Source organism: Echiichthys vipera (assembly GCF_963691815.1).
Source record: "Echiichthys vipera genome assembly, chromosome: 5".
NCBI lineage: Eukaryota > Metazoa > Chordata > Actinopteri > Perciformes > Trachinidae > Echiichthys > Echiichthys vipera.
This window is the reverse complement of record NC_139830.1, coordinates 9,942,021-9,968,831: the sequence shown is the minus strand read 5'-3', so window position 1 is coordinate 9,968,831 and position 26,811 is coordinate 9,942,021. Positions and strand designations below refer to the sequence as shown.

At 40.8% G+C, this 26,811-nt stretch overlaps 1 protein-coding gene across 1 annotated transcript; it reads left to right on the top strand.

Moving 5' to 3' along the window:
- The first annotated feature begins 1,932 nt into the window (after positions 1–1,932).
- Positions 1,933–25,951, top strand: brwd1 (bromodomain and WD repeat domain containing 1). Its single transcript, XM_083913448.1, has 44 exons — positions 1,933–2,028; positions 2,140–2,198; positions 2,317–2,346; positions 2,538–2,597; positions 3,531–3,681; positions 3,875–3,973; positions 4,901–5,061; positions 5,316–5,537; positions 6,983–7,083; positions 10,420–10,490; positions 10,682–10,782; positions 10,945–10,985; positions 11,097–11,198; positions 12,280–12,433; positions 12,562–12,696; positions 13,506–13,634; positions 13,813–13,961; positions 14,152–14,228; positions 14,461–14,679; positions 14,809–14,992; positions 15,361–15,451; positions 15,752–15,874; positions 15,989–16,059; positions 16,341–16,572; positions 16,764–16,880; positions 17,037–17,144; positions 17,277–17,401; positions 17,647–17,729; positions 17,864–17,975; positions 18,423–18,484; positions 18,616–18,771; positions 18,933–19,053; positions 19,871–19,996; positions 20,139–20,205; positions 20,479–20,529; positions 20,770–20,895; positions 21,025–21,177; positions 21,351–21,511; positions 21,675–21,823; positions 22,189–22,314; positions 22,457–22,660; positions 22,759–23,082; positions 23,287–23,442; positions 23,565–25,951. Exons 1-44 carry the CDS (start codon positions 1,992–1,994, stop codon positions 24,992–24,994), a joined length of 6,756 nt encoding a protein of 2,251 aa, XP_083769574.1. The 5' UTR covers positions 1,933–1,991; the 3' UTR covers positions 24,995–25,951.
- The last annotated feature ends 860 nt before the right edge of the window (positions 25,952–26,811 follow it).

The window sequence follows — 26,811 nt, the reverse complement described above, 5'->3', positions numbered from 1 at the left end:
TACTGTGCTTTACTGTAACTTACTACAGTAAGGAAGGCTGCTACACTTCACTGTACTTTATATCACCACTACATCACTTTATATAGTGGTACTCTAACTTACTGCTGCTACACTTTAGAATAATTACTTTATTTATCCTGCAACGGGGAAATTTAATTTTTTTCACTCTTATTATTAATCATGTTACACACACAGGCCCGAAATACACACACATGCACAGACAGGACCAAACATGCAATTAAGGAGAGATGTTAGAGCGAGGGGGCTGTCAGTGACCGGTGTCCCGAGCAGTTGGGGGTTCGGTGCCTTACTCAACATCTCATCGGCAGTGCTCAGGAGATGAACTGGTACCTCTCCAGCCACCAGTCCATGCTCCATACACGGTCCACACAGGGAATTGAACCAGCGACCCTACAGTTCCCAGCCAAGTCACCTATGGACTGAGCCACTGTCACTTTATATCACCACTACATCACTTTATTAGTGGTACTGTAACTTACTGCTGCTACACTTCACTGTACTTTACTGTAACTTAGTTCTGTAGGAAATGCTGCTACATTTTTAACACTGTTTTCACTTATCGCTCCTTACCACTTATTTAGTTTGTACTTATTTTATTTCAATATGCTGCTAAACTGCACGCTGCGTATTGTTGTATATTGTATATACCTACCCTTAACCACAATGTCTGTTGCACTCTGTCACACTTAGTTATTGTTGATTTATTTGATTATGTAGCTTATTGTCACATTGATCCCTTCCCATCTTTGTGTTGAAATTGTTGCACAATAATTTCCCTCGGGATAAATAAAGCTTCTTGAATCTTGAATCTACAATATAAACAACTGAGCGAGAGACATCAATAACTTAATAAAATAAATAAATCACATGACAGATCTAAATAAAAATAAATTGGAGTGTCTGTCACCCCCTGTCTGTAATACGGATTCAATCATAGATAATCTGTTCTTTTGCACATTATTCTGGTATTTTTTATCTTGTATATATGCACTACTGTAAATATTCATTTCTGTACATTTTAATTTTATATTTTCATGTATATATGCATGTATATATTTGATTCTATTTATGTTACGTACAAAGTTTTTATTTGCTGACCCACTACTGCTGTTACAAAATAATTTCCCAGTCTGGAGTCATTAAAGTAATTCTATTCTATTCTATAGTTATATATATATTTATATTCTGTCTTTCTAATATATGTTGTTTGTATAATTGGAGTTTTGTAACGAAAATAATTTCGCCCTGGGATTATTAAAGTATTTCTGATTCTGATGCAGGGAATTTGCAATTTTACAACATCTTACATACTTTTTTGTATATTTATTATTTGTATATTTGTATTATTTTGTGTTGTTTCGTTTAATCTATAAATACCTCAAAAATAGAATAATATTAATAATAATATTTTGCCAAAATAATGAAATCATTGTAAAATTATTTTTTGGTATCAATTAAAAATATTGGTAAAAACAATATTCGGTAACCTTACTTATGACGTCATGTGCAGAATTCACGACCTTGGTCAGAAAAAAAGGGGGCGGCCGTTTGATTACTGCGTTGTGTGTAATTTAAAAAATTAAATAACACAAATTCAAAATATTACATTTTTTTTATTTAACAAGTCTATTTCGAAATCGTATCAAGACCCGACTTCCATAAAAATCAAAATGCAAAATGTCGCCAACCAACACGTACACTTTTTAGCCTTTTGTTGAAAGTGCTCCTCCCCACCCCCTTTTTCCTGTGTGTTACTCCGCTGTGGCGGAAGTAAAGTCGTATCGCTAGGGCCTCATCCTTCCAATGGCGACTGCAAACAGGCTGAATAGAAAGCGGGAGCAAACCGTGGAGGGGGGTCAGAAGAGCTGTGTAACCGAAATTAAATAAATATATACATATTATCTGTATAGTCATTAAAGTTAGCCTAAAAATATATTTGTTTCACCTCTCCAAAAATCACGACCGATTCAATGGCCAAAAATCGGAACATTTCGCTCCTTGAGTCGGGTAAGCCGCAGAAAGTAAACCCCAATATGATTCATTTACGGACGATATCGCTCGCGCTAATTGACATTTCAACTGCCTTTAACGGTTAATTTTCTTACTGTTCCGTTGCAGAGCTCTATTACTTGATTTCTCGTTTCCTAACAACGGGTCCGTGTCGGAGAGCGGCTGAGGTGAGCTTGTTTTGTCGGTATGAATGTGTAGTATTTCAAGATAGTTGACTAGCTAGTTTATAAAGGAGTTAATTGAGGTTAATCGAATCTGAATCGCCCTCTTTTTAATCCACTGCAGGTCCTTGCGAGCGAACTAGAGGAATATCAGGTGTGTATCCCTTCGCTGATTGTTAACGGCTAACTGCTAACCGTTGGTTTTGACTGAGTCTCGGCATAAAACTTGTCTCACTCAGTCGACTTTTTAATACCTCTCACCCGGCTTTTTTTCAAACTAGCTTTAATGTGTTACCTGCCGGTGGTGTTTTCTGTGCGCTTTACCAAACTCCCTGTTTTCGACAGCTCTTACCCGGGAGATTGGACTGGCTTGGAAACGAGCACCCGAGAACATATGAAGATGTGGTGAGATTTAACCTAATGTGTTCATTATTGTCGGCGGTTGTTATTGTCTTGTGACAGGGGGACTCTGTCTGTGCCCATGCTCTGTTCTTGTTTACGGTCTTTGTTCTTCTCTTCTGGACTACTGTTGGCTTTTCTTGAGTTAGGGTGATTGACAAGGTCACAAGTCGTTCCCAACTTGACTTTATTCTTCAGTGGACTGTATGGTCGCTCAGGAAACTGTATTTTGATAGAGGGTTTAATATTATTTAGCTCCCCGACTGTTGTACTGCAGAAAAGGGTGGGTAAGTTCGGCTACTTGCAACGTCGAGACGGCTTCTCCACTAGCCAATCAGAGACCGAGATGCGCTGTCTCTGCGTTATTTTTGCATGTGACCCGCGCTGTGATTGGTCCATAAAAAGAGACCGTTTTGCATAAGAAGCCACGCCTCTCAGAATATGAGTTGAGAAAGCACATGAAAGCACAAACTACCCTGTCAGACATCTATTCTGGTAAAACTGTTTAATGCAGTCTGCAGTCCCGGGAATACATAAAACCAAAGTGCACACTGTAATACATTTAGTGAAATTTACATGTACAACATAAATGTTTTTTTGATTGCTAGTTTTCCTTTGAAGCACACTTTACCAGACCAACCACTCCAGAATCACGCATCTTATTAAATCTCTACATTAGGACACCTAACTTTTAATTATTGATAAATGTTTTTTAATAGTGAAATAAGTTGATAACCATTTTTTGACAGCCCAAGATGATGTCTTCGAATAGCTTATCTTATTTGAATTTGCAATAGCGCAGCCGATCCGCACATTTAGGTTGTCTGGCATTTTAGTCTCCTAATTGATTATCAAAATTGTTGTTTATTCGATCAATTGTTTCAGCAATGATCTGTATTCATTGTCATGTCACTACTCTGTCTTTGTTTGCTCTGACAGGTTGCAGCCAACAGACATATTGCACCAGACCATTTGCTACAGATATGTAAGCAGATTGGACCAATTCTTGACAAAGAAGTGCCATCATGTGTCCCAGGTGTACACTCTCTCCTGGGTTCTGGAAAGCAGTCCATGCTTAGGACCGCAAAAGGTACATGGGCGTCTTTATACTCTCTATGTAATGGATCTCTTACATGCCTCTGATAAAATTTGAGTTTTACATAATATAAATATTTGAATAGTTTTTTCATTTGTGCAGTCGCCAGAACTAATACTATCCTCTTCCCACATGCAGCTGGTAATCAGCTGAATCATTGTGTGAACTATCTGTTTTTGTTTTTTAGACTGCAACAGTGTGCGGTTTAGTGCTTCATCATATGCAGCCCTTCACCGGGGCAGACCACCAGAGAGGCCTTTCAACTGCAAGAAACCTCCACACCTAGGTAGGTCTGGCCTCACTGGATATTCCTCTGTTGTGTGTGTGTGTTTTTTTTTTTTTTTTAAATGGTCAAATTGATATGCTGGGAATTAGTAATTGTCCTGGAATTGCCAGAGTGATCATAAATCATCATTTCATGTAGAGGTTTGCAAGGAACTATTAGTATTCATTCAATGCTTTACCTACACGAATCTTCAGGATTTCCAACAATTCCTGTTTGCTGAGGCATTTATCTCCTACACACTGCTGCAAAGATTCTTGTTCCGCCTGTTTGCTTCAATGTTTTCTATTTTAAACCTGTCTTTCCTCAGGGAAAAATACACATGTTGGCATGTTTGTTTGCGTATTTAACGTAGATGTTGTTGAAGTCACTCAACTGTTGATTAAGCCACCTTTTAGAAGAAATTCACTACAAATAAGCCTCATGAAATACCTCAAAATGAATTTGAGGCAGTGAGAACATAAAACAGATGAAAACCTTTGGGGTGGTTTTCTTGTTTCTCTGATATTTTGTTGTTTCCTATAGCAACAGATACAAACCAGATGCATCACACATCAGAGCTGCCGCAATTTCGTTATTTAGAGATGCAGATGGAAGTTTGTTTCAAGCTGTTGTTTAAATCAAATTTATGTAACTGACACTGTTAGAAAAAAGTAAGATAAAGCATGTTACTGAGAGGGACAAACTAAACTAAAACAATGTATTTAGAGGCATATGGTCTATTGGAAGACAAACATGCTTGGTTAAGCCCAAGAATAAAAGCCTCCCGTATTTTCATATATTTTCATCCTGTGATGATCATGCCCCTCCACTCCTGTTAATCATTAGAGTAAATGTATCCCACGCCCACTGTATTTGTGTTGATCAGTTTTGTGGTGGGCCTGTCATTTCATCACTATGTTCTGATGATTTGCCTCTTATAATCAACAGTGAACGTCCATCGAGGGAGAGAGCTGACAGGAGCGCAGCGCTTCAGCTCCATCAACCCTGTTAGCAACTATGAGCACATGCGACTGCATAGGCGGATCCTGGGGCATCTGTCTGCAGTGTACTGTATTGCATTTGATCGCACCGGTCTCAGGATCTTCACAGTAAGATGGAACTTGTCAACATATCTCTGTGCTCAAAAATATACTCCTATTTACGATGCAGTGATATCAGTGACTTTAATTTTGCTTTTGTTCTTTTGAAACACTGATCAGCATTTGGCACTCGGCTGACTGTGACTCTACATACTTGATGCTGTTATGATCAGATCCAAAGTTCTAGGTCACCACCTTGTATTGTCTTTTAATGTATACCGAAGTCGAATTTTAAAGTTCAAGTGTGCATTTTTATTTGTCAGGGCTCAGATGACTGTTTGGTGAAGATTTGGTCTTCATTTGATGGAAGGCTTCATTCGACGTTGCGTGGACACTCTGCAGAGATCACAGACTTGGCAGTTAATTATGAGAACACACTAATTGCTGCGGGAAGCTGTGACAAGACCATCCGTGTCTGGTGCCTTCGTACCTGTGCACCTGTGGCTGTGCTGCAGGGGCACAGTGGATCCATTACCTCCCTACAGGTAAATAAATCTGTCATAATAGTATACTGGCATTTATATAATGGGACTGTCCTGTGTTTTTAAGGGCGCACTCACACTGTCCTTCCGCACCGGGCCAAAACAGGTTTTTCGGCTAAAGCCTAGTGCGTTTGACCAGTGTGAGTGCATCTGCTCCGCGCATAGCTGCGGCCAGCTGGCCATCCACAGCCCGTCTGAGAGAGTTGGGCTTTTGTAGAGCGCGTTTGCACATGTACGAGCACAAGGCCTACGGCGGTTCTGACGTCATTTATGTGCGCCTGTTCGGACATAGAAAATAGAAGGACGGACCATGCGCGGACATTTAACAACAACAACAACAACAACAATGGCGGCGAAAGGTTCACGTTGGTGTGATACGGAGGTGGAGTGTTTACTGCAGATTTGGGCAGATGAAAATATTTAAAAATAGTCGGATAAGATGCACAAAAACTCTGAGGTCTATGGAAAGATTTGTAAACAAAGCGACGCATTGCGATGACGTCATCAATGCGTGTGATGTGTTACGACGTGATGACGTATAGGCAGGCAAGAAGCATTGGCCGAGGCCTAGGCAGTATGAGTACAAACGGGCTGGCAAGTGGGGGGAGACGGAGGGGGTGACAAGTACCCTTAAGCCCGGGGCGCGGTGCGGAAGGACAGTGTGAGTGTGCCCTTAAAGACCAAAGAGGGAAACCAGGTTCCTTGTTTCTATTCAAAAGTAATGCATCATCATTTAAATGAGATTAGAATTACCTTCTTACTCTGGGCATGCTAAATTGTCTTTATGTCCTCAGCAAAATCAAAAAATGGTAGATATGTTATGGCTATCAAAGCAATGCCAGCTGTAGATTTAAGAAGGTATGCTCACTTAAGTTAAAAAAGAAACAAAATGCACATGAATCGGTCCATCAACTACTGCTGTGTAAATATTTTTAAATGGACAAAATGATTACCTTATTGTGCCTATATCTTTGGTGTATGTGTATATGTGTGTGTGTGTATATGTGTATATATATATATATATATATATATATATATATATATATATATATATATATATATATATATATATATATATATATATATATATATATATATATATATATATATATATATATATATATATATATATACCGTTACCATACTTGTCACGGAGCAGTGGCTTAAAACATTGGGTGGCAGTATATGTTTTTTTCTGTGCTGACACATCGTGAAATAAAACAAGAGGAGGAGGTGGTAGGAAGTCTGGCAAAGTCTTGTTTTAAACTAAAAATATGTTTCCATCAGCCTTCATTGGAAGTTCTTTATCACCATGGCAACCTCCCTCAGCTTAGTGGTTGATATCTTTTAGGGTGTGGGGGTTAATCTTGAACCCCCTATGTGTGCCTTGATTTTATTATAATTTGAGTAATTTGGATGCCTGATCTGTGAATGTCTTTTGTTTTCAGTTCTCACCGTTTGCCAAGGGCTCAAAACGTTACATGCTGTCCACTGGAACTGATGCCACTGTCTGCTTCTGGCAGTGGGACGTCAACAACATCAACTTTAGGTGAGAGCCGCTTTAATCTCTTCACATGCTGATGGACCATCAACTTTTTTGTCTTTCAGAGGCTGTAGTGGGCTCAGTCTTAAAGTCATGGTGAAGATGTATCATATGAAACTTGATGATCTAAGGAATACATTGCTACCAACCATAACATGCTAGCTGTCAGGAAGCTAAATAACGCTGCAAGGTTAGGCTACATTATGGCGAGGGAAAAACTGGCCAGGCATGGTCCAGGTTCCTTGACAAAACATGAGTGTTTAAGATACCAGCAAGTCTCCCCTTTGCAGACACTGTCCACTGTATGCTAATCTTATGCTATCGTTTATGATTTATTTGGTGGCTTCATGTGGTATGTCGGAGAGATTTCTTATCACTTTTATAAATTCTTGAGTGGTAAATAATGGTTAGTGCCTAATCTAACATATGGTATCAACCCAAAAAATTATGCAACAGCTTATGAGACCTAATGGAGCATGATAATGGTCCTCATACACCCACCAGCCACTTAATTGGGTACACCTTGCTAGTACCAGGTTGGACCCCCTTTTGCCCTCAGAACTGCTTTAACCTTTAGTGGCATAGATTCCTCAGAGAGTTTGGTACATATTGACATGATAGCATCATGCAGTTTTGTCGGCTACACATCCATGATGCGACATCCCAAAGGTGCTCTATTGGATTGAGATCTGGTGACTGTGGAGGCCATTTGAGTACAGTGAACTTATTGTCACGTTCAAGAAACCAGTCTGAGATGATTTGCGCTTTATGACATGGCACGTTATCCTGCTGTGTCATAAAGGGATGGACATGGTCAGCAACAATACTCAGGTAGGCTGTGGCGTTGACACGATGCTAAATCGGTACCAATGGGCCCAAAGTGTGCCATGAAAATATCCCCTACACCATTACACCACCACTACCAGCCACTTCCATCATAATGTTCTAAGCCCTTCTACACTCTAAACGTTTAACATTTTAATAGGCACCTAACAAAACACAATGTTTATAACAGATTAATGACTAGAGAACCATGACACACAGTTCAGAGGTCATATCATGTTCCCAGCTTTCAGATGATGTATATTGCTTTTGTGTGGCATATACTATATCTTTTGCCCACCCCCGTCTCCCCACCCTCACCCCCTCTAATAAGAGGTGGAATGTTTAGAGATCAAAGGACCATTTAAGTATATCTGAAATGTCGCCATTCACAAATATTCAGTTGTAGTACTTATCAAATAATGATACTTATATTTATGTGTTTCTCTCGTGTTTCATGTGATCAATTATGAGGAAATGCTGCTTTTATAAAGGAGCAAAGGTTGTGAGTAGTGAATTATGGATTTAAAGTAAACATTCCTGAAATTGAACAGTACATCGTGTCAGTTGTTTCAGTTTTTTCAGTTGAACTGACAAGGCTATTAGCAAACACTAAAAATGCTTAATTGTAGGCTGTCATTCAATTCAATAAATCTTTATTGTCCCTGGAGGGCAATTCTGGTGAACAGGGGAGAAAAGTAATGTACATGCAACAACAAAACACCATCGATAATAAGTAACAAGAAACACAACAACACTAAAAACAAGTAATAGCAAACATTAAGTTGGCTAAGTGGAATGAGTAAAAAAAAAAAAAAGCTACACCTTATATAATGGGGAAAATGCAACAATAAAAGTTCTATAAAATGAATAGAGTTCATAGTTAATAGCAGCAGGAATAAGGAAGGAGCCTTGTGCTCTGGTGCTCCTGATGCTAGGGACCCTACACCTCCACCCAGTAAGGGTAGAAAGTGGAACTCCTGGTGCAAAGCGTAGGATGGCTCGACTACGATGGAGGGGGCTTTTCTGATCAGGCGTCTGTTGTACAGCGCGCTATTTACTTATCACCTTAAGATTACCAAACCAGCAGAACAGTACAAAAGTTGGGGGGGAGGTTATGTAAATGGCAGGTTTTTGTTAAATGAAAATCAGCAGTAGGCCTAAAGCAAATGCTTGAAGGGAAGCCAAACTGGGTTGACAGGCTTTTTCTTCTGTTGCAACATTGGTTACCATATACGCAATTTAGCCCTTTTAATATAGCTTTAAACAGCCTGCTTTACTTTAACTTGCAAGCATCCAGTTGTATAGCAGGAAACCAAGTATAACACAACTAAACTAAATGTATTAAGACTTGAACTAAATGGTATTAAGGGATCTCTGTTTTCCTCAAAGTATGCTGATAAGTCTTGATGACAGGATTGTTAGACTAGCATCTTACCTGACTGTTAATCACAGGTCTCGCTGAAGTTGCAATGCAGGTTAGATTAGATGGACCTTAAATTGACTTTTTTTGTTGAAGGATGGGCCAACAACTAAACACTAGATATAAATGTCAGGACTGGTGCTGCTGGTTGCCAATAGGCGCGTGTCGGCATTAGTCAGGTGATGTGGGCAATGGTCAGGACAATTCTTTAAATCTTTTAAAGCCAAATAACAGTCAAATATTGTGAGTTTTTGACTATTTTTCTATGTACTTATGTTTGTCAGTACAATATAGTCACTTGTTGTCTACTGACAGTCGTTCTATTAAAATGTAGAAAAATGGTGGTTTGTGTCGACTTTGAGTGGTTGATTAATGGTTTAGACACACACGAGACACTCACTCACTCATCTTCAACCGCTTATCCGGGGTCGGGTCGCAGGGGCAGCAGCTCTAGCGGGGGACCCCAAACTTCCCTTTCCCGGGCCACGTTAACTAGCTCTAACTGGGGGATCCCAAGGCGTTCCCAGGCCAGTGTGGAGATATAATCTCTCCACCTGGTCCTGGGTCTTCCCCGAGGTCTCCTCTCAGCTGGACGTGCCTGGAACACCTCCCTAGGGGGGCGCCCAGGGAGAATCCTTCCTAGATGCCCAAGACACAGAGGTGTAAAATAATTCAAACTTGCGGCTCTTCTAGACTTATCGGACAGAAGTGATCCACTTATGAGAGTGAAACGGGTGATTTTTGCAGATGTGACGCTCAAAACTATTTATCCAACGTTAATGGCCACAACAGTAGCCAACAGATAGAATATATCTGCTGCGATGGAGGTGAGCCTGTGACATAAGCATAAGTTTAACTAACTTGGTTGTGATTGACCATTGAGTAGTCTGGTATGTTCAAGCCCTAAGCACTAATTGGGTAATCGTTAGTTCCCCTATGGTGCTCATTGGCTTGAATGTGTTTTCAATCAAGAAACTACAGTTTTATGTCAGAATGCCAGATGAATCAGTGAACTTGATGGAGTTGGCAAGTTCAAAGGTCTTGACCCAGGCATGTTCTCTATAACATCACTAACATTTTCTCTTCTGTCCTTCAAGTGACCGGCCACACAAATTTACAGAGCGTCCAAGGCCAGGGGTCCAAACTGTGTGCTCCTCATTCAGTCCAGGTAATTAGAAATTTTAGGTAGACTGTTATGTTGACTGTTAAATACTGTTTGTGTTAAATTAACCTGTATGTGTATATATGTATACATATATAGGCTTCTTTGTGTGTTTAAGCATACAGTTTTGTTATTTTCTAGTTAAATGATAATACTGAAATTACAGATAAAGGTTAACCTCTGATATTTTTTTCCAGGTGGGATGTTCTTAGCAACAGGAAGTACTGATGATGTCATCAGAATATATTACTTGGGAGCTGGGAGTCCAGAAAAGACATCAGAGCTCCATGAGCACACGGTGAGCATCATCTCATAAGCCAAACTCTAATGTGCAGAATGTTGCTTATGCAGAGAACATATGACATAAACTTTCATCTGCATTATCTGGTTTAACATCTTAAACATTCAACGACGACTCACTAACTAATGATTGCTCGCCATATTTATGCTCTCTGTTTAGGACAAAGTTGATAGCATCCAATTTAGCCACTCAGGTGAAAGGTACTTATCATTTACTCACTCACTATCGATGTTTCTCATAGAAGCTATACTGAGTTAAATGTAAGGGTGTATACAGTGATGGTGCAAAGTGTTTGGTGCTGTCTGTCTCAGGTTTGTGAGTGGAAGTCGAGATGGAACAGCGCGAATCTGGAAGCTCCATCTCCGGCAGCAGTGGAGGTGCATCCTGCTCAACATGTCTGCCACTCTTCCAGGGTAAGGAATACTTTGCTGCTATATATGAGTGTGGATTCCCTGTGTAGATTCCTTTTAATGTGACCTCAGTATGTGTGTCTCTCTCAAGAAGAAATAGCGAGACAAGAAAGTACACTGTATAAGCAACAGTACATGGAAGAGCAAGATTACCCATTTGCTGTAAAAGATTTGCTAAATCAAGTGCAATCATTAGCTCCCTTGGCCACCTCAAAGAGCTACTGGACCATGTACAAGTAAACCAGGTGCTGATGAAAGCTGAGTATCTATTTATCAAATGTTTTATTTGTTCAGTTGTCTCAGCACAGTCTTCTCGCCTGTTTGTAAACGAGTTGTGAGCAGATTGCGATGCTTGTCACTACTTCTAGCTAAGGACTGAAATATGTAAGATTATTTTGGATATTGATTTCCGATTGCCGAAAAAAGGATTCACCACATTTCTCTACCAATTCCGCTCGGATAAATTATAAATGGTGTTAAAATGACCCTGGCTTTATATTTATTTCGTCTGACAAGGTGTGGACCTCCTTTTGAGTTTGTCACAGAATTGTAGATTAATAATAACAGTGGTGGTGTGATAATTCTGCTAAAACATGAAACTAGCTACAGTGCAATTAATCTGAGGAGGGGGATACTTCTGGGTAGTAACAAAAGGAAAATATTAGACATTTTGTTTGTACGCAGTCGCGCTTGATGTACAAAATCAGATGAAGGCTGACACTGTGTCTTTCTAGCAAAGCATTTTTCTGGACAGTGTGTTCAGTGTCGAACTTGGAATGACTCAAAACATTCAGCCTTATTTCACCATCAGTCCTACAGAATCTGTATGTACACAATATATACAGTATGTGCCAATAGTGCCAATCACTGAAATATAGATATAAGTACACCTACACTTTCAGCTTCCTTGATTTTCTTCTTTAATGCAAGAAAAAGTGTTTACTTCCCAGAGCTTACCAATTCTTTTATTGTCATTTGTGTTTACTTATTAATCATTGGTATCACTATTAGATGTAATATTTAGAGAGGTGCAACATGTGTGTGATGTGTAATTTCTGATATGCTGTTTTTTTTTTTCTCTCAGTGTTGAACCGATGAGCGAAGAGGAAAGCTACTTCAAACCCAAAGTCACCATGGTAGCGTGGGATCGCCATGATAATACAGTCATCACGGCTGTTAACAACCATCTCCTCAAAGTGTGGAACTCCTACACAGGACAGCTGCTACATATCCTTAAAGTAATTGTGCACAATGTTGTGTTTCTCTTAGTAAAATGTAGAGCAAAGTGGATATGGCAGCCACCTAATTTAACCTCCAGTAATGGACTAATTTTAAAACCAGGCACTAACTTGAACATTGTCTTTAGGGCCATGAGGCTGAGGTGTTTGTCCTGGAGCCGCACCCTTTTGACCCCAGGATCATCCTGTCTGCTGGCCACGATGGGAATGTCTTCATATGGGATCTGCTGCAAGGGACAAACACACAGCACTACTTCAACATGGTACACTGACACTATAAAAATACAAATTAAACAGACTTAACCCTGCGAGCTTCATGTAGCCCATGTCATTTCTGACTGAGATAATGTGACTAGAGAAGGTTATTGCCCAGAGAATTCACAGCAAGCGATGGATGTGTTGATGAAGTTTCTATCATGCGGCTGGCTTAAAACTGGAAGAAAACGAACATCCTTGGACTAAGGAAAATGGTAATGTACGGGAAGATTTGAACAAAAACTGAAGTGACGACGAGATTCAGGAACTTCTGTTGTCTAGGTCAATCACTAAAATCGTCAGACAAACTGTTTATGACAAAATTATGAACCAGCTAAGTGACTGCAGTGTAATCCACGTCAGGTCTTGCCTCCTGCACACTCTACCCAGACACCACCCCTCGCCTAAACCAACCAAGTATTTCCAGTAGAACGCGTTTGACATGGAGAATCTCCTGTTGTGTGCTGCATATGTGAAAGGGCAACTCTGCTCAAGCTCATAAGAGAAAATGGCTCATGACAGAAACCACAGCAAAGACAGCAATACATAATACAGTAATCAAACTGTAAGATTAGTATGTATTTTTCATAATTTTACATCGGCGTCACACAGTGTGCCTTCAATTGATTTCATCCTGTAACTGTCTGCTACTTCATCATCTAGAGGCCCTTTTTAGTTTCTTTTTGCAAAATGTGTGCTAGAGGAGGAAACAAATACTTTGAGGTCCTGCGTTATCTGAAAGAAAATCATGATGGGAAGTTTGTCTCCCTAGCTAACAAGTTTCTGTACCTCGGGGGATTTTGTGTTTCTCATCCAGATTGAGGGCCAAGGTCATGGAGCCGTTTTCGACTGCAAATTCACCCCTGACGGCCATCGTTTTGCCTGCACAGACTCCCATGGCCATCTGCTCATCTTTGGCTTCGGCAGCTCCAAGCCGTATGAGAAGGCAAGGATAAATCTCACATGTACAATTCAGTCTTTACACAAACAAGTTACCATTGTAGCCGCATGGAATCTACCATAATGCCATTTTTAGGGATACTGAAAATACACAGCATAAGACTTTTAAAACTCACTATATAGTATAGAAATGTAACATTTGGCATCTCCTGGTCTCCACACAGCTTCCAGACCAGGTGTTCTTCCACACAGACTACCGGCCGCTCATCCGGGACACCAACGGCTTTGTACTGGATGAACAGACGCAGCAGGCACCTCATCTCATGCCCCCACCCTTCTTGGTGGACGTGGATGGAAACCCCCATCCGCCAAGGTATACATGAGCTTCTTTCAGTTATACAGCAGCCATACAGTCTTCAGTCATTACCTGCAGGCTCAAATGTTTGAATGTGAGGGTAGTGCATAGTAGACTTAAAGCTAATAACTGTCAGTCAGTGTTCTATATAAAATATGTCTTGATGAACAAATGAATGTTTAAACACATGTCTGTACTTGATTTTCAGGTACCAGCGTCTTGTCCCAGGCCGGGAGAATATTGCTGCTGAACACCTGGTTCCCCAGCTGGGATACGTAGCCACCAGTGAGAATGAAAACAACCACACACAATTTGACCATAAACAGATAGTTTACAGTATTTTTTGATAGTTTACTGCTTTATCAGCCAACTACATTTAGGAACATCTAAACTATATATGCTTATGCTTATATCCTGCTTCAGTGTCTTTACTAGCCGCTGTCAGTGTTTGACCAGTGTGAACCTTTGCTACCCTCCCACTCATGCGCTTGGTCTCCCTGTTTGATGGCAACTTTAGGTGACGGCGAGGTTGTGGAACAAGTGATCAGCCAGCAGACTGCAGAACACGATGAGGTTGCAATAAGACGCAGTAGCCTTTTGGACGAGGCCATTCGAAATCTCCAGCAGCAACAGGACCGTCAGAGCCATGTAGCGCCAGGGGCTGGAGCAGGACCAGAAGGACAAGCTGAGGCACAGGGCCCAGCCTTGGCACCAGCACCAAGCACACCACGCAGAGGTATCAATACATCACCAGTGTTTTTATTGGACTGTTTTAGCTGGCATTTTGATCCAGTGAGCTGTTTAAGGCTAGATGTGGGGTTTTGAAAGCAACAAATTCATTTTTGTTATTTTTCCTGCACTACAGTGTCTGTGAATGATCGAGCAGATGTGCAGTCGCCACCTAATGTGGGTCTGCGCCGCAGCGGACAGGTGGAAGGTGTCCGGCAGATGCACCAGAATGCTCCTCGCAGCCAAATGGCAACAGAGAGAGACCTGCAGGCCTGGAGACGCAGGGTGGTGGTGCCTGAGGTGGCACCCAGCAGCTACAGGTACCTGAGATAGCAATGTTAGCTTAACCATCCACAGCTGAAGACATAAGATGTGTGTCACTGTGTCGATACACTTGGTGGTGTTTTATATTAGATTACTAATATGTTGCTAAGATAGAACTGTTTACATGAAGCACGATGGATTATAGTTATGATGTAATGTTTTAAATCTAAATGGAAATTGATCCTAGTACTATTTTAGATCTATCAGTATTTAAATATCCAACAGATTCAGAACAGATAGAAAAAAAAAAACCTTGTATCTAAATGTACCCATTTAAGCAACAGAGTGTGGCTTAGCAGTAAAATGAGATTTTACAGCATTTATTTTGCCCTGAATGTTAAACTTCATGGGAATTGTTTTTCAGGGACCAGGAGGACATTAGAACTGCCAGAGGAGATGAGGAGGTGGCTATGTACAATGCAAAGAAGAGACGCATTATCTACAGCAGCTGTCGAGTAGGTTTCTTTTTCCTTTCTTTCAATATAGGAGGCTTAGATTGCAATTTGAAAAATGGTGCTGTACCTGTGATTTGTGAATAATCATCAGGGATATGTACTGTACCGTTGTTGTGTTGGATAGTATAAAGACACTATATACTGTGTAAATATAAAGTATCTTCACTATGCCCTGTAGGATTGTTTATTTATAATCAAATATTGAAATAATGTTCAGCATGTGTCTGCTTTTTTCTGTTCACAACTATTTCTGTTCAAATCATTGCACTGGTTTTGAGTCAGCCCCATCTGTCCCCTTAGGATGATTCAGATGATGAGCCTCCCACTGCGAAGCGAACACACGGCCGCAGTGACACGCTGGAATATATTGACTTGTCATGCGAAGAGGGAGAGGAGACTGCAAGTTCAGAGGTACACACTGAGGTATCACATTCTCTGCCCTCCTGTTACTTTGGTAAAAGTGTCATTTACAAGCACCTGTGTTTTTTTTTGGTGAATTTGAAGCAATCCTCCTGTTTTTATTTATAATCCGTTCAGGATAATGAAATGGATGGCAGTGAAATGGATTCCTCCAATGATGAGGAAGAGTGGAACAGTGACAGCTCAAGGTATACATTTTTATAGAAAAAGGCTGCATACTGTACTATCAACTTTAGAATTTGTTTGAACTTGTTTACAGTACCAGATAAACAGGTTTTCCTGAATCACAAAAAAATATGAAAAAGACTTTATGTTAAAACTTTGTTACTCCTTTGTGTTGTCTTAGGTGGCAAACCCCACCCATCTGGTACCAAGCAGGTTAAAACAAATTATTTAACTAACTAACTGTGCTGCCTGTTTTCGTATATGCAACTTAAAATTGTAATCACAACTGCTTTTAATTGGACAGTCACTCATCCAGCGAGTACTCTGACTGGACGGCGGACGCTGGTATCAACCTGCAGCCCTCTACCCCCTTGTCATCTCGGAAAAGAGTGCAGCGCAGACTCAGCAGCTCTGAAGAGGAGGAGGAAGATAATAATGAGGAAGACGAGGAGAAGCAGCAGCAGAGTGACGAGGAGGAAAAAGCTGGCAAGAATAGCAAAGAGAAATCCAAGAAAGCCAAGAACAAGTCCCCCAGGGTGAGTTGTTTAACACAGTGCATTCAGTACACGCAGTATCCAACCTGATCCTGATGGGTCGCTGACTGAATCCTAACTGGTTAATCATTGCCCTGAGTCTGAGGAAATATAATAGTGAATTTTTTAATAAATAAAATAAAACTGCTTCATATTTATTCCCTTCACATATTACATCTTGGTGCTCCAATCAGCGTCCAAAGGTTAGACCATCCATCAACAGAGAAGTGTCCAATGAGTTCAGACCCTCACCCTGGATCACTGATGTCATTCCCAGGAAGTCTCCTTTTGTTCCCCAAATGGGAGACGAGGTAGGTACACTAGACATATCAGAGCCACTGTACGGATGTGGTGTAATTACGTTTGGTAATCCTTGTGGTTTAACAGGGTGTCGTGATCATCATCCTGTTTCGCATAATGTAGAAAAGTTACCTTCTAGGCTCTGATTGAAACTCTGTGTCTGTCAGGTGATCTACTTCCGGCAGGGACACGAGGCTTATGTTGAGACAGTGAACCGGAGCGAACTTTACCCCATCAACATAGACAAACAGCCCTGGAAGAAAATGGAGCTGCGGGTGAGATTAAGACAAAAAAGAAGTAATAGTGGATACAAAATTCCTGCTTTTTTTGTAATTTAGATGTAGACTTTATTCAGTTGTATAAATCAAAATGTAAATTAAATTCAAAACCTGCTGCATATTTCCAAGGACCAAGAGTTTGTGAAGATCACTGGGATCAAATATGAAGTCTGCCCTCCAACACTTTGCTGTCTGAAGCTGACTCTAATTGACAACGGCACTGGCAAAATATCAGACAAGTCATTTTCTGTCAAGTAAGAAACTCGTTTTATTCTGTGGCTCAATGTTGAGAATATATTGTTGTATTTCGTATTCTTCTCTATTAGCAACCCAACATTAATTTGAACTGAATGTACATTTATGAAGATTATGATTTGAGAATATATTATTGTGAATGCGTACATTTGAGTGCTGGGTTGCTGTTAGGATTAGGATAATAAGTATAATTCAGTCCCAAATGTTTATTGTACTTCCCCAAGTTAATTCATTTTTTCTACAGGTATCACGACATGCCAGATGTGATAGATTTCCTTGTGTTGAGGCAAACTTATGATGAGGCGCTCCGTAGAAACTGGCAACCAAGTAAGTTTGTGCACCTCGTGAGAGTTAAATCTGTGTTTTAAGTATCATCCTCAGTGCATGCGTTTCATCAATTTAACAGAAAAAAGCTGAATAGTTTCCTTTTCTTCCTAAATTGTTTTACATCTCCTGTGCAGACGACCGTTTCCGCTCAGTGATAGATGATGCATGGTGGAGTGGGACAATCGTCTGTCAGGAGCCCTACCAGCCTGAATACGCTGACAGTCTCTTCCAGTGCTTCAAAGTCAGGTGGGAAAACACATTTTCACGAGCAAGGTAGCTGGAGATATGGTATAATTTATTGGCTAGTTTCAAGGACATACTACTTTTGAAACTGTCTCTATTTTGACGCAAAGCTTGGACACGATGGATTTCTTTTCTAAAACTGTATTTGACCTTTAGTTGCTACATCTTTATTCTTTTAGTATATTTAGAAGTACTTTTGTAGTCAAAAATGAATCCAATTGGTCAGTCCAGGACTGGTCTCTGTCCCCTGGTGGTTTTAAAGAGGCATGACACTCTGCGTTCTTGTGATGACAGTAACATGTATTACTAGTTTTTAGTAATTGAAACAAAACAAAAACATCATTTTCATGACCATATCATACTAATCTGAAATAAAACATAAAGAAAGGTGGCACACAGGGCTGTGTGATAATTGACACTGGCTACACTTTGTTTTTGTGTTTTCATAAGATGGGACAATGGGGAAACAGAGAAACTGAGTCCTTGGGATGTGGAACCTATTCCAGATGATGGTAATGAAGACATTTCCCAGGCTTATTGCTGTCAGTCACATCCACACATAAACACAGCACTGGTGTCTGTTCACAAAGCATGGTTAATGGGGTTTAAATGCATAATAAACAAGTCTGTCTCTACCATGCAGCCCAGCAGCCAGAGACAGAAGGAGGTGGTATCCCTGTGACTGCAGATGAGATGAATGATATGATGTATAAGACTCTGCCTGGGGAGTGGGGGGAGAGGAGCAGGGACGCCGAGTGTGAACGCATCATCGCTGGCATCGACCAGCTCATCACTGTTGGTGTGTATGCATAAACAGGCTCACTGTTGTTTGCTCTCATTCACACACTCCCTCTTTCACGTCTGGTCCCAATTCACTCTCATTTGGGTATCTATAGGGTCCTTTAACTGTGAAAGTATTTATTCCCAGGCATACCCACTTCCCCTGTGTTTCTGCTACAGAGATTGCAGCTCCCTTCTCTGGCCCTGTAGACTTAATCCAGTATCCCACCTACTGCACTGTGATCGCCTATCCCACTGACCTGGGCACCATCAGACTGCGACTCATGAACAGATTCTACAGGTCAGTCCTACCAGTCTCTCCTCCGTCTATCTACCTGATAGTTTAAGCTGGCAAAGGCATGGAAGTATTTGCACTCTTAAGCCCAGTTCAGACCAAAGTCAAAGTCTAGTTGAAACTTGCAACTACTTGCAATGTGCAGGTCTACAACGTTCTGAAATCTGCTCGTTTAGACCAACAAGTGTAGGTGAGGCGGTTTATCGTCTCCATAGCAACGCCTCTCTGTACTTCTGTTCTAACCTCCAACTTTTCAGGCTTTTTTTCGTAGCTGGATATAATTTGTAACATTATAAAATATAAACGAGGACAGAGATATTCAGATATTTGCTTCAGCTGCATTTCTAGTTGTGATGAAACGGCGAAAAAACTGTTTTATTTCCCTGATTTACTACTTTGTTCTCAATTACGGCGCTCGCTCTCCTTATTCATTGTATTGCTCGCTTTCGCTCCCTCTCTTTTCCTCTCTCTCTCTCTCTCTCTCTCTCTCTCTCTCTCTCTCTCTCTCTCTCTCTCTCTCTCTCTCTCTCTCTCTCTCTCTCTTCTCTCTCTCTCTCTCTCTCTCTCCTCTCTCTCTCTCTCTCTCTCTCTCTCTCTCTCTCTCTCTCTCTCTCTCTCTCTCTCTCTCTCTCTCTCTCTCTCTCTCTCACATGCTCGTTGTGCCTCTGATTGATTTGCTATTGAAACAGGTGATTTGTGTTAAGTTCTAAAACCAGCTGCTTTGGTCTGAGCTGGGCTTTAACTGTCGACCCAGCTCTGTCCTCGAAATGTGTTCAGCTATTGAAATTCAAATAATTAAGTACTGACCTCTGGTGATCCACAGGCGCCTCTCAGCATTAATTTGGGATGCCAGGTATATTGCACACAACGCCCGCACTTTCAATGAGCCTAGGAGCAAGATTGCCCACTCTGCAAAGATCATCACAAATGTCCTCCAGAAATTTGTCAAGTAAGTTTCCCAACTTGTTATTTATCGAGACCACTTTATTTCAAAAGATAATATATTCAAGGTCATGTGATTTATCCCCAAATTACAGCCAGGCCATCATTCAAATAAATGCTTAGTTGACACATTTTTCCTTCTTTCCCAGTAATCAGAGCTGCACAGATATCATGGAGATTTACAGTGCTGTTGAAGAAATGGACGATGATGATGAGGTAAGTCCGGCTAAATTAAAACAGCTCTAGTCATTGGGTTTATATGTGTTTGATATATCATGCGCTGCTGTCAAATTACAATTAGTTTGAATAGTAAATATATGTGCAAGTAGAGTGGATAAATAGGTAAAGGAAGCCTAAATTGCCTATTAGCGGTTTGTTGTTTGTTTTCATTTTTAGTTATTTAACTATGGTCCCCTTCACATTAAAAAAACTATTGTCATCCGGATGATAATCAGATTCAAATAATCCAAATTTGATTACTGCCTACAGGAAGAGGATGCAGAAGCACCAGGAACATCATCTGGACACCGACTACGTCAGGTAAATAGATGCAGGGGTTTACATACAAAGGAGGTGGACATGCTATAAAGACAAGACCGTTAAAATAAAGAAGAACTAAACATATGTTGTTCAAACTGTGTTAGATCATCAGTACTGTCATTCTGAAACATCTGATTATTCTGGTAGAATTTGGTATCAGACTGACTATAATTGATTCAGTAGCAGCAGATGACATGCGTCACACGTCATGACGATTTCTTCTCTCCTTGATATTCACAGCGCTCTGTAGAAGTGGTGCCTGACAGAGATGCCTGGAAGCAACAGTGCAAGTATCTGCTCAACTACATATTTGAGTGTGAGGACTCCGAACCGTTCAGACAGCCTGTGGATCCTCAGAACTATCCAGTAAGTAAACGCAACAAACTAAAGGCGTTTGCCATGAGGTCAACAAAATAAAATCAGATGGTTATGATTTGTGTTCCAGTGTTTATAGGAAGGTGTAGTCCAAATCATGCTTTTTGTGTGCTTGTCCAGGACTACCATGACATCATTGATACACCGATGGACTTTGGCACAGTGAAGAGGACCCTGGGAGAGGATCGTTATGACAACCCTGTAGAGCTGTGCAAAGACACTAGGCTAATATTTGCTAACGCTAAAGCCTACACACCCAATAAACGCTCCAAGGTAAGTGGAAGAAAAGTTAGGGTAGCTGCTCTCCAGTGCAGAACATAATTGTGTGAATGTAATGGGTGGAGTTAAGTTTGACTGAAATATCAAGTAATTCTATGTATATTTATATGATATAATCAGAGTTTATGTTTTAGCTTATCTGACTCGCCTTTTCTGTTCTATTACAGATCTACAGTATGACCTTGCGGCTCTCTGCCTTCTTCGAGGAGCAAATCAGAACAATCATATCAGAGTACAAAACTGCCATCAAGAGCAGCGATAGGCTCCGTCGCAGTCAGAGGTTCCGCAAGAAAATGCAGCAACAGGATCCATCCAACACCTCATCAAGGTCTGTTTGAGTTATGCGTTTGCTCAGCTAATCTGAGCATAGATGCTTAACAATAATTTGATTGTAAACGGTTAAGGTGCAAGTAGTCAGAGCAGGCCGGAACATTTAGGGTTTCCTGTTCATGTCAGTTGAAAAGTTGCTCTCTTCTTTTTTTTTTCCAAAGTCAAAAAAGAGCTGCTGTAAAAACTCAGGAAAATAAGGAGTCGGCGTCAGTGACCAAATCTACCTCAGCCAAAGTGTCTGTTCCTGAGAGAGCCAGGAGGAGTCGAAGCTCCTCGGACGACGACTCCAAAGCTGCTTCGTCAACACCAGGTACAACGTTGCCTCTTTTTGTGCTAAGATGTGAAGATGTGTAGTTAAAACTTTTTTAACCCCCTAGATAGATGTAGCTCAGAGGTATAGACAAGTAACTTTAATTACTTATCACTGAATTAGGAGCCTGTAATGTGATTGTAGGAATCTCACTGAAGTCAGGAAAGCAGAGTCAGTGTACAGTTTTCACTGATTGTGATGTAGTTGCTTTTAGCAGTTTCGTCGGGAGAAGGGGTGTCACGATTTTTATTCTAAATTGAAAAACCGATAAAATAAGTTTCAGTTCCGATCTTCAAAAATTTTGGACAAAGGTATTTGAAATTAATGTTATGTATAAAATGTTTTTGAAAAATTAAACATTCCAGAGTCTGACAGTGAGAGCGAGCAGAGTGAGTCAGAGGAGGAGAAAAATCCTGGTTCCTCAAGGCACCATCGACGCAGACAGAAAGCAAGAGTTACAAGAAGCAACCATGCCAAGCGGAGGAAAAAAGGTCAGGAGCTGAGTATTCCTGTTAAAATCCAGTTTTCAATCGTGCCTCATTATTTTAAGCGGTTGTATTCAGATTAAGAGAAGAAACAATGATTTTAGTGTGATAGTCTTAAGTTTTGTATGTGGATTGTTCTTGTTGCCAGTTGCAGAGAGCGATAGTGAGGAGGAGGAGGAGGAAGAAGAGGAGGAAGAATTTGACAGTGAAGGTGAAGATGGAGAGGATGGACGGATGTCCTCAAAGTCTTCGGGTCGTCGCTACCCCAGCAGGAGTAAGAACAGCAGGAGCAAGAACAGCAGGAGCACACGGCTGACCAGAAACAGTTCTGGGGCAGACAGGAAGCGCACAGGTAAACACTACTACAACTGTCTTCAGCCTCACACTCTGCAAATCAAGAAAACCTGCCAACCAGTATGTTAAACATCCTTCCGCATGGCTTGTTTTCAGGAGGCAGAGCAGAAGTCAACGGTCACAGCAGCAGGTCGTCTCGCAGGGAGAGACGTCACGACCAGGACTCTGACCAAGCCACATCCCAGGGCTCTGACAATGAAGAGGAAATAACTGTTCGCAGGTCGCTCAAGAGAAAGACGGCCAGGGCAGCTGTGGATAAGATGAAACTCCTTGAAGCATCAGATGAGGACTACGAGGAGGAGGAAGAAGAGGAGAAGCCAAGAAGGAGCAGCAGCCGCCTCCGCCACACAAGCCGGACCAGCAAACGCACCGCAGTGATCCAGAGCAGCTCTGATTCTGACAGAGAGCCATCAAAACAGGGTTGGCAAATGTTAATCTTAATACTTTTATCAGGGAATTCAAAATTTGAACCATCACATCTAAATTCAGAAAGTTTGATACATTGCTCTTAGATCTTGTTAATGTCAAAGTTCCTACGTGTAAAACATACTTGCATTTTTATATTTTAGGCCGTTTACAGGAGGGTACGTTTTTGTTCATTTCTACTCTTGTTTCTCTTTCTAGTTTCTCGGAAAACAAAGGAACCGGGTGGAGAATCCAAGGACGAGGAGGATGACAATGACAGTGATGCTTCTTCCTCCTCCCAGAATCAGCAGAATGGAGACACGAGGTCCAACAAACAGAGGACATCAAGACAAGCTGTTAAGACAAAGGGAAATGGTAAGAAATGTCTTAGTCTCTCATTATTAGTTTTGGATTTTTTTTTTTTGTTGCCACTTGCTTGGAATTGTGACGAAATTTTCTCTAATCAGTTGGCTCTTTCCCCAACCTTTCTTCTGCAGCTACTTTGTCCCATGTGAATGGACACAGTGCAAAACATCACAAGTCTGACAGCAACTCTGAGCAAGAGGACGCTGAGGAGGAGAGTTCTGGAGAAGCGGAAGTTTCTGTGTCTCAGAAACCTTCTCGAAGCACAGCAACCACTCCAGCCAGGAAAAAGTGGGTTACAAGTGAGGAGGAGGAAGAGGAGGAGGTAGAGGACACTAAACGCAGGACCACACGACACAAGAACCCTGTCAGCTCAGATGATGATGGTAAAGACGACAGTCCTCAGAAACACCCTCACCAAAATGGAAGAAACGTGGAGGAAGAAATCCGCAAGGACTCTAAGAAAAAGTGTAAAGTTTCACGGTCAAAAAGCCAAGATAAACAAAAATCTGCCTCAACTAATAAACTGGATGGTGCTGAATCGGAGGAACTCAGCGATTCTCCAAAGAGATCCAGCCCACGCAAGAAAAGACTGAAAAAAGACGAAGAAAGCAAAGTAGAAAGCAATCACTCCAGTGAGGAATCCGAGGTTGAAACCAAGTCAAAGAGGCCAGTAAGGACCAAGACAAAATCTAAACGGCCTCATGGGGACACCTCCCCTTCAGAAAGTTCCGAACAGGAATACAAGCCCAAGAGGAAGTCGGCGAGAAAACGCTCCACTGGCTCATCAGACGAAGAGTCTGATAATTCTGGCAACACATCAAATAAACGACGAGTGAATCTCCGAGCCCTACCAAAAAAGAAATACATCAGTGACAATTCTCTCTCTGAGGAAGACTCTGCGAGCAAGCGTAAACAGGGAAACGGTAACAAAACAGCCACAGCGTCTAAGGAAGACAGGTATAATAAGAGAGAGTCTAACAGAACCTCTCCCATTGATGTCAGGAATCAGCTGTCTTCCACCTTAAAACGTATTTACACCTCAGACTCTGAAGATGCGGAGGAGGAAGGAAAGAAGGAGCCAGTGTCCAAGAACAATAAAAATAGCAGGTCAGGATCCTCAAAGCGTCCCAGAAGGGAACCCAAACAAGAGGAAAGTAACAGCAACGAGGAAGACCCCTCTTCCCATTCTGATTCTAGCGAGGATGAGGAAGATGTTGGTCGTTCAAAGAGCGCGAAGAAGAAGGCAAAGCGGCCAAAACACAAACGAAAGGAGAGCTACAGCAGCAGGAATCGAAGTTCTGACTCGGAAAGCGAGCATTTGTCTTCAGCCTCTGAAAACTCATTTGCCAGCTCAGGGTCCCACAGCAGTCCAAAGAGGAGAAGTCACAGACTGTCTGGGGTCGGCGAAAGGACTGCCAGCCGCCAGCTAAGGCAGCGGCGCCAACAGTCCGCCTCAGAGGACGAGTGCAGCGACGAGTCCTACAGCAAATCACAGCGGAAGGCACGTGTGAACACCCGTAACAGGGGAAAGCGGACAGTAAGTTATCACGACAGCGAATAAAGGGCGTAGCAGCTGGAACTGTAGAGGACATTAACTGGAGACCTTTAAAGACACTTGATGGCCACGTTATGGTAGTAGCACTGGAGTCCTCGAGAGAAAATGCTGTGAATCTGTTTCATTCAGGGATATTTATATTTTCTATGAAAAACATGTTTATAGATGTAATACAAATTCAAGCATTTGAATTGCTGGTTTTCACAAGGATCCAGCGCAAAACACCACCTCCCATACTGCTTGTTGTGATTTGGCCAGCAGAGTTACCATTCTGGGGAATCTTGTCAGCTTGGGTGCTATCTAATATACCTCTGTTTAATCAAGCATATTGCTGGCTTGCACTAAGATACACTGTAATGAGGTATTTCATACACTAGTTTTGCATTAGAAACTCAGGGGTCAAATAAGTTTACTGTAGTCTCAGACATGCAGTTGTTTTTTGAGCTAAGGTAAGGACAAGAAACAATTTCAGGTCGGCAGATGTCCAAGCACACTCACTGGGACAAAACAAATCCATGTTCAGACTTTTGACTACAGCACTCCTTTGTAAATCCACACACTTAATGCTTGACTGTATTATAAGTTGATATGAGCCAAATGAACTAATATGAATTCTTTCCCCCCCATGCATTTCATTTTTTTTAAATTAGTTTTGTGTTTGTATTCTAGTACATAGATGTAAATATTTCATTGAGGATGACATTGTCTGAAAGATTTGGCGATCAGTCAGTAGCAAAACGTTTATTTAAATTTAAGCTTTTTGTTAATTTGTTTTCTTTTTTTTTTTACATTTAACTGCATTGTCTTGCCATATGTCACAAATTGGTACCTTTTTGCCAAGTACAAGCAACCGAAAGTACTTATTGCAAAAAAACTGTGATTTCTCATATTGGGAAGACCTTTAAATGTTCTGTGTTACTTACTTTCAGTATTAAATTCTTTTTCAGAGTTGACTTAAGACATTTTGCCAGTCACATGGTTTAGTTTTGTTTATGGGGAGGTTTCTAAATACAGTCGCTTTATGAAATTTTGCTTAATGTTTTTCATACTACACCTTTAATAAATTTATTTCACAGAACTATTAATGCAATGTGGTTGTGGAGTGCAAATGAATGAATTATTTCTCCATATTAATAAAGACATCATTTCAAGGTGTATTCTGTGTTTAACTCAATCTTATCTGATGACATCATGATTATGCAGTAATTAGTGTCTATCTTGTTCTGTTTATTTGCAGGTATAACTTCACAGACTGTGAGAAATGCAATAATAGATATGCATTATATGTGAAAGGGACTTCATCTTGGCTTGCTGGGAGATGATAAGATTTTGACAGATTATAATCCAACCTCAGGACAAAGATATTGAATTCCCGTCCCCATTAAAAATTTAAAGGAATAGGAAATATGCCTTCAGTGAGTAAGCTAGATCCTGTTATGTGCGTCAAATAATAAAAAAATCACAATGCATTTATCAATTTGGTAATATATGTAATAAAAATTGGGAAATTTTTTTAACTTTATCTCCGTATGCTTCACGACCAAATCCAAGAGGACAAAATGTATTTCTTTATAAATAATTTAAAAGCTTCCAGATGATTACCCTTTTCTTTCTCTTTTGTTCTACTTATGAGTTATTGTTTTTATTTGTTCTGTTATCCATTGTTGTTATGTTATTTAGTTAAACATAATATATATGTATACAGTATGAATACTAGGGTAAACCATAGGGGTAAACACAAGATTTAATTTTTTTTTTGGTGCACGACATTAAGCTGCTTTTATTGTGAAGGGGCTTCAAACACAAGTGACGACATCACGTAA